The 13,229-nt window shown below is 38.8% G+C and overlaps 1 protein-coding gene across 5 annotated transcripts in view; it reads right to left on the reverse strand.

Moving 5' to 3' along the window:
• Nucleotides 1–328: 328 nt before the first annotated feature.
• LOC148167944 (3',5'-cyclic-AMP phosphodiesterase-like) overlaps nt 329–13,229 on the reverse strand; it is a 42,050-nt gene continuing 29,149 nt past the window's right edge. For all 5 annotated transcript variants that reach the window (XM_088044870.1, XM_088044871.1, XM_088044869.1 and 2 more), the window contains 5 exons: nt 12,396–12,497; nt 12,260–12,324; nt 10,912–11,024; nt 1,772–1,865; nt 329–1,712 (listed from right to left, as the gene is read on the reverse strand). In XM_088044870.1, the coding sequence (XP_087900996.1) occupies nt 430–1,712; nt 1,772–1,865; nt 10,912–11,024; nt 12,260–12,324; nt 12,396–12,497 (1,657 nt within the window). In that variant the 3' untranslated portion in view covers nt 329–429. The remainder of the gene's footprint in view (nt 1,713–1,771; nt 1,866–10,911; nt 11,025–12,259; nt 12,325–12,395; nt 12,498–13,229) is intronic.

Consider the following 13,229-nt stretch of genomic DNA (forward strand, 5'->3'; position numbering starts at 1 on the left):
AGGTGGATGTAAAAAAAAGAGTCGTTAAAATGGAGAGAGCTTTACTTGTGTAACATAGCTGACATGACACATAGTACCTATACATAGATGGGGCTGAGTATTACACCGACAGACATTATGAAATATATACAGATGTATAATCAGTAGGGGCGGTGTCTTCCTACGTAAGGCATGACGAGGGTCGTGGAAAGGCAGAAAAATAAACTTAAAAAGAAAGAACGAGTAATGACTTAAACATAATGTACACTCCCAGGAACTTGCGGGGACAGGCTGCGCGCGAGCCCGGAGATTCAGTCAAAGCGATGCAAACATAACAAACGCCGCGCCAGCGCGGGGTGGCCGACAGAAGACGCCAGCGTCTTACTGTCGTACGCGCCACCACTGCTGCACCTTCTCGGTCAGCTTCCGACAGAGGCCCAGCAGCCTCCGTCACATCGGAGCTTCCGCCTCGGCTTCGCCTTCTCCCTCTTCGAGGGTGACTTGAAAGCGAATACCGGGCCGTTGTTGGTCGGGCACATCATCAGCTGGCGGGCTGGGAGGGATCGCGCTCTGATACCAGTCGCGGTTTTCTTCGAGGGTATCTAGGATATCTTGGGCGTCGGGATGCACCAAGTCGGCCCACGTCTCCCACAGCGGATGGACGATGTAGTCGATGAAGCCGACTTGCGACTTTTCGATCGTTGCCGAGTGTCGGTCACACATCGGACTGATGTCCATCTTCGCCTCGCGTTCTTTATCACCCTGTTGGAAGAACTCCTCCATCAACAACTCCACCCAACGTTTGTACAACGTCAACGGCTTTGTCGGGTTACTTAAGTCGGCGCAGTGCACCAAATTTTCTAATACTTGGATCCGGTCGGTGTAGTTGTCCAGCAACAGCACTCCAGAGCCGGCTACTTTTTTAGTTTCTACCATCGTCTTCAGATCTGCCAGCAGACTCATGTGTTTCGACATGTCGGTGCTCAACACCATGTCTATCACCATCTTTCTAAAAGTCTGACGCTGCTTTTTAGTCATGTTGATGAAGATATCACATCCCTCGTTTTGTAAAAGTTTAAAAGCCACCGCCAAGTGGTGGTTTTCTAAGACGCTTTCATCATTGTACATTAGCGCCAACTCCGAACTAGAATTGATCAAGAATTGGTTCGTCAGTCCAGGATGATCCACATCGTGGACGCAAGCGGCAAAAAGCGCCGCCGTCACTTCTAACGGAGTGAATACAGACTCCAAAGCCGGCGTGTTCAACAGCACGTGCGTGCTCTGTGTAACATCGGCCGCATGGAGCGAATTATGAAACGGATTGTCCTTGACATAATGATCTTCCAGAGTCATCATGAACGTTATGAACGTCTTCGGAGGGATCATCATCGCCTTCAGGAGCTCCCTAGACGTGAAGGTCGTATAAGCCACGCAAGTGAGGGGTCGTCCGTTGCTCAGTTCACCAATTCGGAATATGTCGATACCCCATCGGTCTACCTCGGCCAAAGATTTACCGAGCTCTTCTTCACACGGCGTTTCCACCCCGTGCAATGGCAAACGTTCGCCAGTAAACGAATTGGTGTGACACAAAGGCTTCCGGTTAACCCCCGAGATCTGGGACATAGTACTATGCGGTGGTCGAGGCCGCTGCTCCTTCCGCTGAGGACCTTTCGTCGGGGGTTCGACACCTTCATCGACACGGAGCGACGGAATGTCCAACTCTTGTTGTTTATCTAGAAAAACAATCCAAAATCAACGGGGAGCTCTTTATAAAAACCTATCTGAAACTTACCAAGGAAAGTTGAACAGATGTACTCCGAGATTTGGTTGCCGGATTTGCTGGACTCGGAAAAGTGTGACAGTTCTTTGTTCAACATCCGTTTGAACTGCAAACAAAAATTTCGTTAGAATGGCTTTCAAAGAGATCGTAAGAGGACTGACGCTTCTTTCTAAGGGCACCGCAGTGTCCACAAGGGCCACGAATAAACGCATCATGAAAACCCGTCCGATTTGGTCGAGGGCAAACATGAGAAAAGACGCGATCACCCAACGATGCCTCCGAGTCTCCCTAATAAATTTAAAGCCGACTCAACACAAGAACAATGCTTTTACGTAATCATTTCACCAATTTAATCCGAGGAGCAAACAAAGTGATTAATTTATGTCGTTGTTTGCTATCGTTTCCACATTATTAGCGAACGAAGTCAGTTGCCAGCTGAAAATAAGAGAAACACATTAAAAATGTGTTTTCCTTTAATCCCAGTCGATAGGTTTATTACGGGTAAGCTCTAGAAGAGATTAAAATTATTTATCGAGATTAAACGATTTGAAAAGTGGAAGTTTATTTATAAACGATCGATTAAGTGGAACTTGCAACTCGAAGACATGCATGCCTCCAGCTAGTGTTATTGACGTAGGTTACTATCTTATTTTTTCTTCACGCCCGTTCCGATAGCAATTATTACTAATAAGACAGATTTGTTTAAAATCACGGCTCTGCAGCGTGTCTGGTAATCAACTCGAAGAATTTATTTATCGATGATCCATAAGATCCGCAACGAACACGTGTTCCGGAGGACCCGGAAGACTTGACTCGAAATTTCGTACATCAACTTTTGGTTTTGACCGGTAAGTAAATTAATTTATTTTGTATCCATACCTTAATTTCGGCAATAGCCGCCGTTATGGCGAGATCAGCCATGATGTTCATCCAAGGTAAGTTATCAAAGAGTTTATCAGAGTCCGGGGGGATTCTATCAACCACCAAAGCTTCGTCCTGCGAGAGCGTCTTCGTCAAACCCTTTCTGCGGGCTTTCGGATTTTCATCCGATGATAACATCTTAACAATCCACGGTCACGCACCCGGTCGTCTTTTGGTTCCACACAACAAAGCTCACTTAGTATGTGCGAAAGCTCAACTACTCACGGCTTGCGCTAAGTCGCGACTGAAACCGACCATTAAGCGCGTTTTCTTAAATACATTCGCTCGCGCCGCCTACTACGTTTTCCGATTATAACGAAACGTACAATAGAGTTCGGACTATTGTTGACTCACGAATGTGTGTCACTATCTGTTATGTTTTTCGATCGCAGGATCGTCGTTATCAGGTGCAAATGTTACGCTAGACGATAATTGACAATTTGGGGTTCTGTCAATTGTTTTTCGAGTGATTTGTTTTTTGGCACTTGTACGAATAGATTTAGGACTTTGCAAACATCTGGCGTTTTGTTTTTTCCGAAAATAAAAGAGTTTAAATATTGTAAAGGGGTCGCTTCCTACAAACCTTGTTATAAAAATAAAACGATCGCTTAAAAATTGATATTGTCAGTTTATGGGTGACGTCACAACTCGGATAATAGATGGCTAGCAATTACAACGACACGAAATTTATTGTTACGACTTTCCTTAACGGAAAAAATAAACAGTTGAGGGTGAACCAGCCTTGATCGAAATTTTCGCAAAATTGAGGAAGTGTTGTCTAATAGTTCCCCGAGGGAAAGAAGCTACGTCAGCAACGTTCGCGTTTATGATCGATGATATTATCGACGACTATTTCGAAAAAGTTCAACGCAGGTCGGTCGGCTCTACATCAAAACATTCAACATTAACCAGACCTTGGCGGACATAAAATCCAGAAGAATTTCGTAAACTCCCGAAAAGATTGTAGTCTGTCTATTATCGCCTCTAAACCACGCCTCGATATTTTTATTATTGGATAAAAGTAGTATTTTTAAACGACCGTGATGAATTGCGGCTTTCTGGAAAATGCGTTCAAACAAAGAACACAACACCGGATTTCGAGCTCACTTCTGAAACGCAAGAATGTGTACATTTGTGGTGGAACAACATTATAGAGTCAATATAGGAGTTCATACGAAATGTTTTGGGAATATCGGACAAATATTTGCGCTATTGGGCTAACAAGCGGAGAGGGTCGAGGAACCATCTCGATTGGGAACATTGATTTTACCAATAGCCATAGTTTGCAGCCAAATATTTGGTGTTATTCGAATCGAAGCTGATTTGAACGCCACGAAAAAAAAGTTTTTTAAAACGTTTACTTTCATTTGAGTACCTGTGCTAATTGTTCAATTAATCAGTTTTTTTTTGATACGAAACTGACTTTCTTAGAGAGGATTTCACTCCACAAAATTGCATCTAATCTAACAGATGAATCCAATTGATACACAAGCGCAAGGAGAAGAGTCCAACTGACAAAAAATCTAACAAAAAGAAGAAGAGTAAACCACATCTTTAACTATTTTTCACTACATAAGATTAAAAAAATGCAATTTTTAACAAATTAAAAAAAAAAAAGTAATTAAATCTATAAGTATTTTTCTCTAATTTTAAGAAATTTACACAATTTTTTTAACATTATTCAAAGCTATAGCTATTTTTAACCAATTAAAAAACTATCTAAAAGTCTTTACTGATCTTTTACTGATTTTGAGAAATTTTTACACTTTTTAACCAGTTCTTTAGAAAATTATTTAAAATAGTTTAAAAATTTTAATTTTCTAAAAAAATATTAAAAAGAAAAACAGATTTTAAAGTTAATTGGTTTAAAAACCTATTTTCACCATTTTTTTAGAAAGTTAATTAAAAATTATAAAAGGTTTTGAAAGTTACTGAAAGTTTGTTAGTTAAGGTTCGTTAAAACTAATTAAGATTTTGAAAATTGGTTAAAAATAAGTAAAAACTCTTATTATAGTTTTGTTAATATTAGTTAAAGTTAAAGTTATTTAAAAATTACCTAAGATATTTAAGGTGGGTTTACACAATAATTTAATTGAAATAATGGTTATTTGGATCACAAGGCCGGAAAATGCTATTTTGGAAATCTGACTGAAATCGCAATTTCACTCAGACTTCCAAAGGCATCTTCGGACTTGTGATCCACACTACTTTTTGGGCCAACAAAATTTGAAAATTAAGAAAAAAAAATTAGTCTAGTGACTTTTATGCTGCCAGATTGCTCGACTAGCGACTATGTCTATTGATGACAATCTGATACCAACCGTTAAACAATAAAACTAACCATTTTCTTTTTTGGAGACCTATGCCGCCAAACGCCGTTTTGCGGTCTATTTAACATACATGTCTCCAAAAACGTTTTTAATCAAAATTAAAGATTTAATGTAACTTCTGTAGTCCGGCTTTAAAAGTTAGTTAAAACTAGTTAAGAACGTAATTCCCCTACTTTTGGCAAACGTTGACACAGTTTGGTAAGATTGATACTTTGGTTAATTCGACATTTGCATATACAGTGTAGGTGGTTTTTATTGCCATGCCACACCAAAACGTGGTACATAGTTTCATGTCAGAAAGTTGATTTAACAGTACAATAGTAATTTTCAGCACGAGCTTGTTAATTTTTGCCCCGTTTACTCACTAGTTTTACTACACCTTTCCCCGTGTACATTTTACACTTGTTAAATTTCGCAGTTTTATAATTTTAAATCACAAATCAAACAGTTACGTTCAATCATGTGCTGTGTGAAAACATCACGAAATCCAGAAGCAGATAAATGTTTTGCTCCCATTGCGTCTGTTATGTCTTCCATTTCCTTATTGTGCTCCACATTTTGAATAAAAATCTGTTGAACGTCTCAAATACGGAAGTAAACAAAAGGGGGAGACAACCGCTCTTTTAGCATCTCTTACGTAATTCTTTCAATCGCGGAGAATGAAGGAAATATCAGGCGAGCTTATTAACACCTTGTCAATGTCAATGCGCGTGCAATAATTTCGATGAATACAATTAATTCGTTCCCTTTTCAATCGTCTTGACGTCACTTTCCTCCCTCACACCACACCCTCAGAACGGGATTTGAATAATCGAATCCATTAGAAGCTCCAAACTGTCTGAACATTGGGCGAGTTGTTAAAGCCTTCGTGGTCGACGGAAAAAACAAACAATCGAACTCGGTTAACCGCCATGTTACTTTCAAATTTGACTTCCTGCGATTGATTTCCATTTTCAAAGAAATCTACGTCAATTCGCCAAAAGCTGAATCATCTACAATGCCATCGACAATATCTCGATGTCAAGAACGCTCGCATTTTTCTTCCGCACTAACGAAGATCATATTGGGGACAAACCTTTCATCGCGACCTTATTTCTATATTATTAACCTCATTAGTTGTCAATCAGCGAATTTGGGATTACATTTGCGTTGAGTACAAAAACAACAATGACGTCTCTGATAACGTCTAGATTAAATTTAGGTAGATAGTATTTATGAAAGATTATAACCGTATCAAACACACCCACAATCATCGAAATTTGGGGTAAATATTTGAGGTTATCTACGTTGAAAAAGCAAATCGACCTCCTTTAACGCTGCAAATATTTGCGCTGCGTAAAAGGAGAGACGACTTACCTCCTGGTTATGTAATGATGGGCATCATTACGTGGGATCGAGCAATTTCCTCGATCAAGGAGGAGGATCCTGTTTTGATCCAAACAGAATTTGATTAACGACAGAATGTTTTAGCAATTTCTAAACAGGATCTCGAAGTTAGAGACGAAAGTGAAACGTCTTTCTTTGATCCAAGGTTTAATTACGGAGAAAGTCGCTTTTATAATGGAAAGCGGGAAAAATTCACTACAAACAATAAACTTGATCCAAGGTTCATGTAATAGAATACACCGTAGAGGGAAAAAACCGATTTGATGACGACAAACCGACGTCATACGTTTACCCTTAACACTGGAATCCGCAGTTGATTTCTCGAGAGATCGCACATACCGGAGAACGTTGTAAATATTTTTCGCGTTTTTAATTTAACCGAGGTCTCCGCAGTCGCAATAAACCGTTTTTACTACTCTCTTTGAAATATCACCTTTGACGGTTCTTTGTTTACTATTAATCTAAGGTTAAACACTCCAAGTGGAATTTTTTAGATTTCATTAAACTTTACGGCCCTTAATCCGGACCTGCCTACATCGGAACGATCAGATTATAAATCTACGTTCAATGTTTATTCGAAGCGAAAGCTTCAACTTGTGTGAAAAACTTTTGATTTCCGATTGCGACTAGTTTTGAAGAGATGTTAGCTTGAAAGAAGTACGGATCGTCAAAGCTTTGAAATGATGTCTGAGGATTAGTTTCGATGTAAACAACAGAGAGGTTATTTTTGGCCCAAGAACGGGACTCGATTTAATTTAATTTTCATTGATCCGAATTTCTCCGGTCTCCCAGGACATGACTTTTCCGAGAAACGCTCCGTTGACGTTTTTTTTGTAATTCTGTAAGATGTTGTAAGTGACAATTTGAAAAGTCAATTGCCGGTCTTTCACACCTCCGCGTAATTTTTTTGTGTGCTATCAGTCACGTCTTCCTGGGATCTTTAGCAGGAAAATCCTTAATAGCCAATTACGCAAACGTCGCGAAATTTCCAAGGTAAAAACCAATTTCGCTCGATTGGATAATTACAACTTAATATCAACCGTGACAGTGAGTAATAATAAAAGTACATTGTCGCCTGGTAACGTTGACTCATAAAACAAACGCAAAAGACGAAAATAGATTAAGGGAATTTTTGAAAGGGGATTGGGACAATAAAATAAATTGGGGCATAAACTATGCCGTCATCGAACCGAACATTTACAATCCTAGAACCCCGTTATTCAAATTGTGTACTTTAAAGACGTAAATTAATCGGGAACAAGGCGATTGTCTTCCGAGAATTTGCAAGTACTATGGACCCGACTACACTGGTGGGAAATTTCTTCTTGTTTAATTTAATAGGTCGACGTCATCGCCCCTCTGAGTTCAACAATTCCTATTAATAAAATCAACAAATTTTCGCGCACGACATGTTTTCGCCGAAATGGCGACCAACTGGCCGTTCTCAAAATATCGGATTTATGTATTTCACAGCTGAATGAATAACATACTATTTTCATTCATTTTTCCTTAAGTATTGATTGTGATTTTAACACATTTCTATTTCCGTTAGAAACTATTGTTACCGATATGAACGTACTCGTTGTCGATACAAATAAACACGACAATAAAATATTTATGTGTAGCAGGACGATCACGATTAAAGTATATTTACGTCGATCGAGCTAAAAATACTTCCTTCTTTGGCCATAATTAGTAGAGCAAAAGTCAGGGTCCGCGCATTCTCGGGTTTATCATGACCTCTGGCCTTGTCGAAATCGGAAAAAATGCCGATTTCTGCCCAGACAAACCGACGACGGGCTAGATGTTATTTCAGTTGCATTTTTACAATGTTGGTAAACATGAATAAATAAACACAAATTGATTTTAGTTTGAATAGACTAATTTTGGTGGAGGCGAAACCATCGTTTTTGTTTGTATGACGTTGGAAGCCGAAATATTGTCAGAATGACGTCGAGATATTCTTCAGACCAGTTTTTCGCGTCGGATGGAAAGAGCAAGGTTTTTGTTAGACTGACATGACGTCGCAGTGACGTAACTAATTCGATAGTAAAAGGTTTAGGAGCACTCGTGACCCAGCGAACGTGCAATGACTTTTGCATATTTGAAACCTAAGCGTTTTAAACGTTTTAAGGTGCTAGTAAACAGCTTGTTTTTGTCCTGATTTTTTGGCACAAGAAATGTTAGAATGACTGTATGCATTATTGTAAACATTGACGTAGTAAAGAATTACCTATTATTTTGTAAAGAATTGCACTTGTCAGCAGCCCCACTTTCAAGTATTTTTTCCGCAGTTCGATGCAATAAACGAGTGCAATATATCTACGACTCTTTTAATTGATAACGATTATTATTAAATTTAATCTGATTAAAACAGATGGTCATTGTTTGGAAATTTTATCTCTTACAAAAACGTTTTGTTCTCATTCTTTAGCATTTTTTGTTTTCTTTATATTTCAAACTTTCTAATCTTACCCTCATTTCTTTTCTTTTTTTTTTTCCACCCAAGAGATCTGTCAGACCCAAGACCGATTTAGCAACGCGATTGGTCAATCTAACGTCTTAGAACCTACGTCATTATTTCGAAATTTGCACTAATCGTCCAGTTACAACTGTATACCAATTCTCCATACAAAAGCCAAAGTGGTTATTAATCATAACATCCTGCGACTCATTTGCATACTGGCGCTACTATTCATTTTAACCAGAACAAGTACAAGTTCTTAAACCAATTAAAACCACTCCTGTTCATTTAAAGGATTTATGAGTCGAAAACAATGCTAATTATATCCTAGCTTTCAGCGAGGATTTGTCAAACGTCTATCACGGTGAAAATTGAAATTCCCAGAGATTAACACCGTTTGTTTGCGTAAGGTTTTTAGATGTTGAAATGAGGAGGTTGACACGTATGAAGACACCGCTAGATCCACTGTCACGAGGAATAATAAATTTTCATAAATCACACAGCTAACATTTGTTTAGTGAGGAAAAAAGGAAAAACCTTAATTCCAAAAAGATCGCCATAAACTTGACTAACTGTGCAAACGGTGAGTCGAAAAGAATGCGGTCAGACGATAACGCAACGAAAGGCCTTAACGGCCCCGTATGTGTATCGAGGTCGATTTTCGTGTTTTCAGAAATCGTGAAAATGCTTCGGAAAAAAACACCCGACCAAGAATAAACTCTTGAATACGTGCCAGATATCAAAATCTTTGTTTATTATAACTATAGTTGTTGCATAACTTCGATTACCGTCACCTTCAAACTATTTTTTTCAGATTTATTATCTTTCTAAATAGACAAGGATTTTTTGTTTGATATGATAATTGTTCGATTTTAAAAGCACTCAGGATGGCGCCGGTCAAAAAGTATAAACATCCCAAAAATTATTGCACTAAAACACGCGGCTGCGCTTATTTTCCTCAATTAAATATAACGCTCCCATAACGGAAAAGTTCGACTTGTGCAGTGTCAAAAATGAGTTATTACCTTTAAATATTGACAGTATAAGTACCAGAAATAGATTCCATAATACCGAAATAAATTTGAGATTTAACGCGCGAAATCACAAACCATTAAAAAAACATTCATCTTAATAAACAGCCTTAAATTTTGATAGAAACAGATTTATGTCAATCCATCAACGAGCATAACGACTGGAGAAACTCGCGATCTATTGTTACGAACTCGCAATATTTATGACAGATGTTTCTTCTTAACAGCATCGTCTGTATTTATAACCGCATTAAGGGGAACAATGTTCTAAAATCAAATTGGGTTTACAACGAACCACTTGCTTTGATTCGGAGCCAAAAAATTTTCTCGGAAGCAATCAAACAAAAATCTCATCACCTTTCTTCATTATAATAAACGAATCGAGTGAGTTTAAACAGAATAAATCAAAGATCAAAAATTCGAAACAAACGTAATTGGCGCCGAATCTAATTAAATTGGACGATCGTCTATTTGGATCGCTTGAAAAATTCACCGCGTTGCCTGTCACTACTTTATTAAAATTTCTCAACCGTGTTCGGTGAAAAATTAACGAGGCCAAAAAAAGAAAGGTTTTCTACAACGTGAACATGATCACGTTCGATTTTCCGCGAGTTCATTTCAAATTCCACGCTCTAAATTGTTCAGTTTTATGATTCTCATGGCAAATATTTGCGTTCATCAGCCATTGTCGCGCACTTACGCCCCAATTGCTGGCACGACCTAAATTCACGCTCACCTTCGGCACCCAGAAAAGCTCGTAATTAATGCGAATACCTGTCTGGAAAATCAAAACAAATTTTGTTTTTATTTGGACTGAATGTGGGTTGTGGATTTTCATAAACAAAACGTGTCGCTTGTAACTGCGTTTTTAAGCGAGCTTTTGCATTTTTTATCGTCGAGTGCCACTTCAAAGGAACACGACAATCGTTTTAAACAACACCAAACAAGCTACCGATAAAATTGTGGAAAATTCGATGCGAGTTTATAAGGGCCCTTGTGCACTTTTTGATGGGTACTCACCTTCAGCGATGCCATGTCAGAGACGGACCGGTGGGTTTGGATGGTTTCAAGCTGATCCAGACACCAATCGAGCTCTTCCATCGTCTCCATTGCCATTTTCATGTAAGCTTCATCTGCAAGCATTGTTGGTTTAGTGACCCAGACTTCACTAGAAATTTTAGTGTGTTCAAATAAACATCCGCGGAAAATTGGAAAAGTTATGTAATTCTCCTCCCGGTATTGATAATTTTGGAGAATTCGCAACTGATAAATAAACTTCCGTTTTAATAGGTACATTGTTTTGGAGATCCTGAACTGACGCAGTTGCAGTTTTCTCGTAAAGACTCCAAAAGATTATCAAAACAAATGTTGTTTATCACACCTGGAGTATTATTCTTATCAGTTTGGATAGTAAAAAACAAAAATTAATTAGGAACGTCCCGGCATCACGTAATCAAGCTTCGTGGAAAGTGTAATTTTCGATGAGTACAAAATAAAACGCCACAATGTGAAATACAAGACTGCAATAAAACGTGCAATTTTGGGAAAAAAAATCATTTTTTTATTATAGAAGCGTCATATTGTTAGAATTAAATTTTGAAGGATTAACGATCTCCTTGAACATTCATTTTAAAATATTATAAAGTTAAATTTTCAAAAACCCACGTCAAAAGTTACTAATGTAATGATAACAATTTGCGTAGAAGACCACTTAATGATGACAATAAAGAAAAGGGACTTTACATTGATTTTAGAAAAAGTAAAAAAAAAATAAACCCGTGGGTGCGATGATGGATTTAATAAAAAACAAACTCTCATTATCGACCTTGTGTTATAGCATTCCACGTGTATTTTACCCTTTAATTATACAAAATCCTAGGAAATGCGCCACGTGTCGGCTGGTTACATAAACATGAATGTAAACAAATCCGATTTTGGTCAAAATCGTTGGTGAGAGTAAACTGCGCATAAAGCAGAATTTGTAAGCACACACCCACAAGGTATATTATGGTAATCACCATCCACGTGTTAAAAACATTTTATAATTTGTTTGTCAGTCCCTCTTCTTTTTCCTAATTTAAAATTTCGAATTCCCGTTCCGGGGCCATTACTCCAATTTATTGGAGCGAAAATAAAACAAATCAGGGTGAGCTCTCTCGTTCAATCTCTTCAATAATAAATTGCGGAGGTCAAAGCTTTGCGACCCATCATCACCCCGTGACGTCAAAGAATTTTTTCTCGAGATTTACCAGTTGCTTATCGCTTTCAAAATTAATCGGATAAATCCGGTTCGCTAATTGTCAAAGGCAAAAATTATTGTAACATCACGCGTCCGAGACATGCGTGTTTTAGTTAGATAAGAAGTTACCTCCAGGAGCAAGATTTCTGGGTTGAGGCGTGGCGGACGTCGCAGCTCCCGAAGAACGGCGAGACCTGGAATAATTCAAGTTGAGACAGGGCTTGAAATTAACTTGTTGGGAAAATTGTTTTTCGGAAGCACTTACTTGTTGGTGGGCACGTTGGTAAGACATTGGAAATTGTTGCGTACGCTGCGCAAACTGGCAAGAACTTGTGCGAACGGTGTGACAATAAGATCTTCTCCATGACTGCAAACAGAACAACCATACAAGAATCAAGAAAAAACTAATCAAGAACAGCTTCGTTTTTTCATTGAATCGGATTTAATTTCACCCCACCCCGAAGCTTCGTTCGAATTCCTTCGGCATATTTCAGTTTGAGCAGATGTAATATTCATCCCCATCACATATCTGTAGTGGTGGAGAGGTCCTTTTCCCCGTACTTGTTTTGAATCTGCAGTCGTTTCTATGACAACCGCCCGTTTCAGCGAACAAGCTGAAAAGCGCTCCAGAGACGACTCGTCTCGTTTGTTCATTACAAACAAGCACCCTAAGAGCAAAAAAAATAAGGGCGAAACTCAGCCTCCACTTGAACGTCGTCGGCAAACAAACCCCCACGTAATGGAGTCGTCCGATGGGAGTAGAAGCGAAAAAAACGGTATGCGGAGGCATCGTCAGGCACGCCACTGCCGTGAAGCTCGCCCGGAATATGAATAGAGCCATTTATAGAGGCTGCAGTAAATATCAATGAGTGTACGTCGATGAAGATCGCCGGTCGCCGTAATTAAAACTCCAGGTCTCGGTTCCGGGTGAGGTCAAGGAGCTCTCTCTAATTAGAGAAGAATCCCGAGCTTCCATTGTCCGAAATAAGATAAGAGCTTTATCGATTCGAGTCTTATTAGTTTTAACAACCTCGGTGATTATTATATCGCGACGAGCTTTATTTTGGTAAATGTAATACGTTTTAATGGCTCGTTCGAA

This window comes from Gnatocerus cornutus, chromosome 9 (assembly GCF_029298725.1).
Source record: "Gnatocerus cornutus isolate USDA-ARS CGAHR chromosome 9, icGnaCorn1.1, whole genome shotgun sequence".
In the NCBI taxonomy this organism is placed as follows: domain Eukaryota; kingdom Metazoa; phylum Arthropoda; class Insecta; order Coleoptera; family Tenebrionidae; genus Gnatocerus; species Gnatocerus cornutus.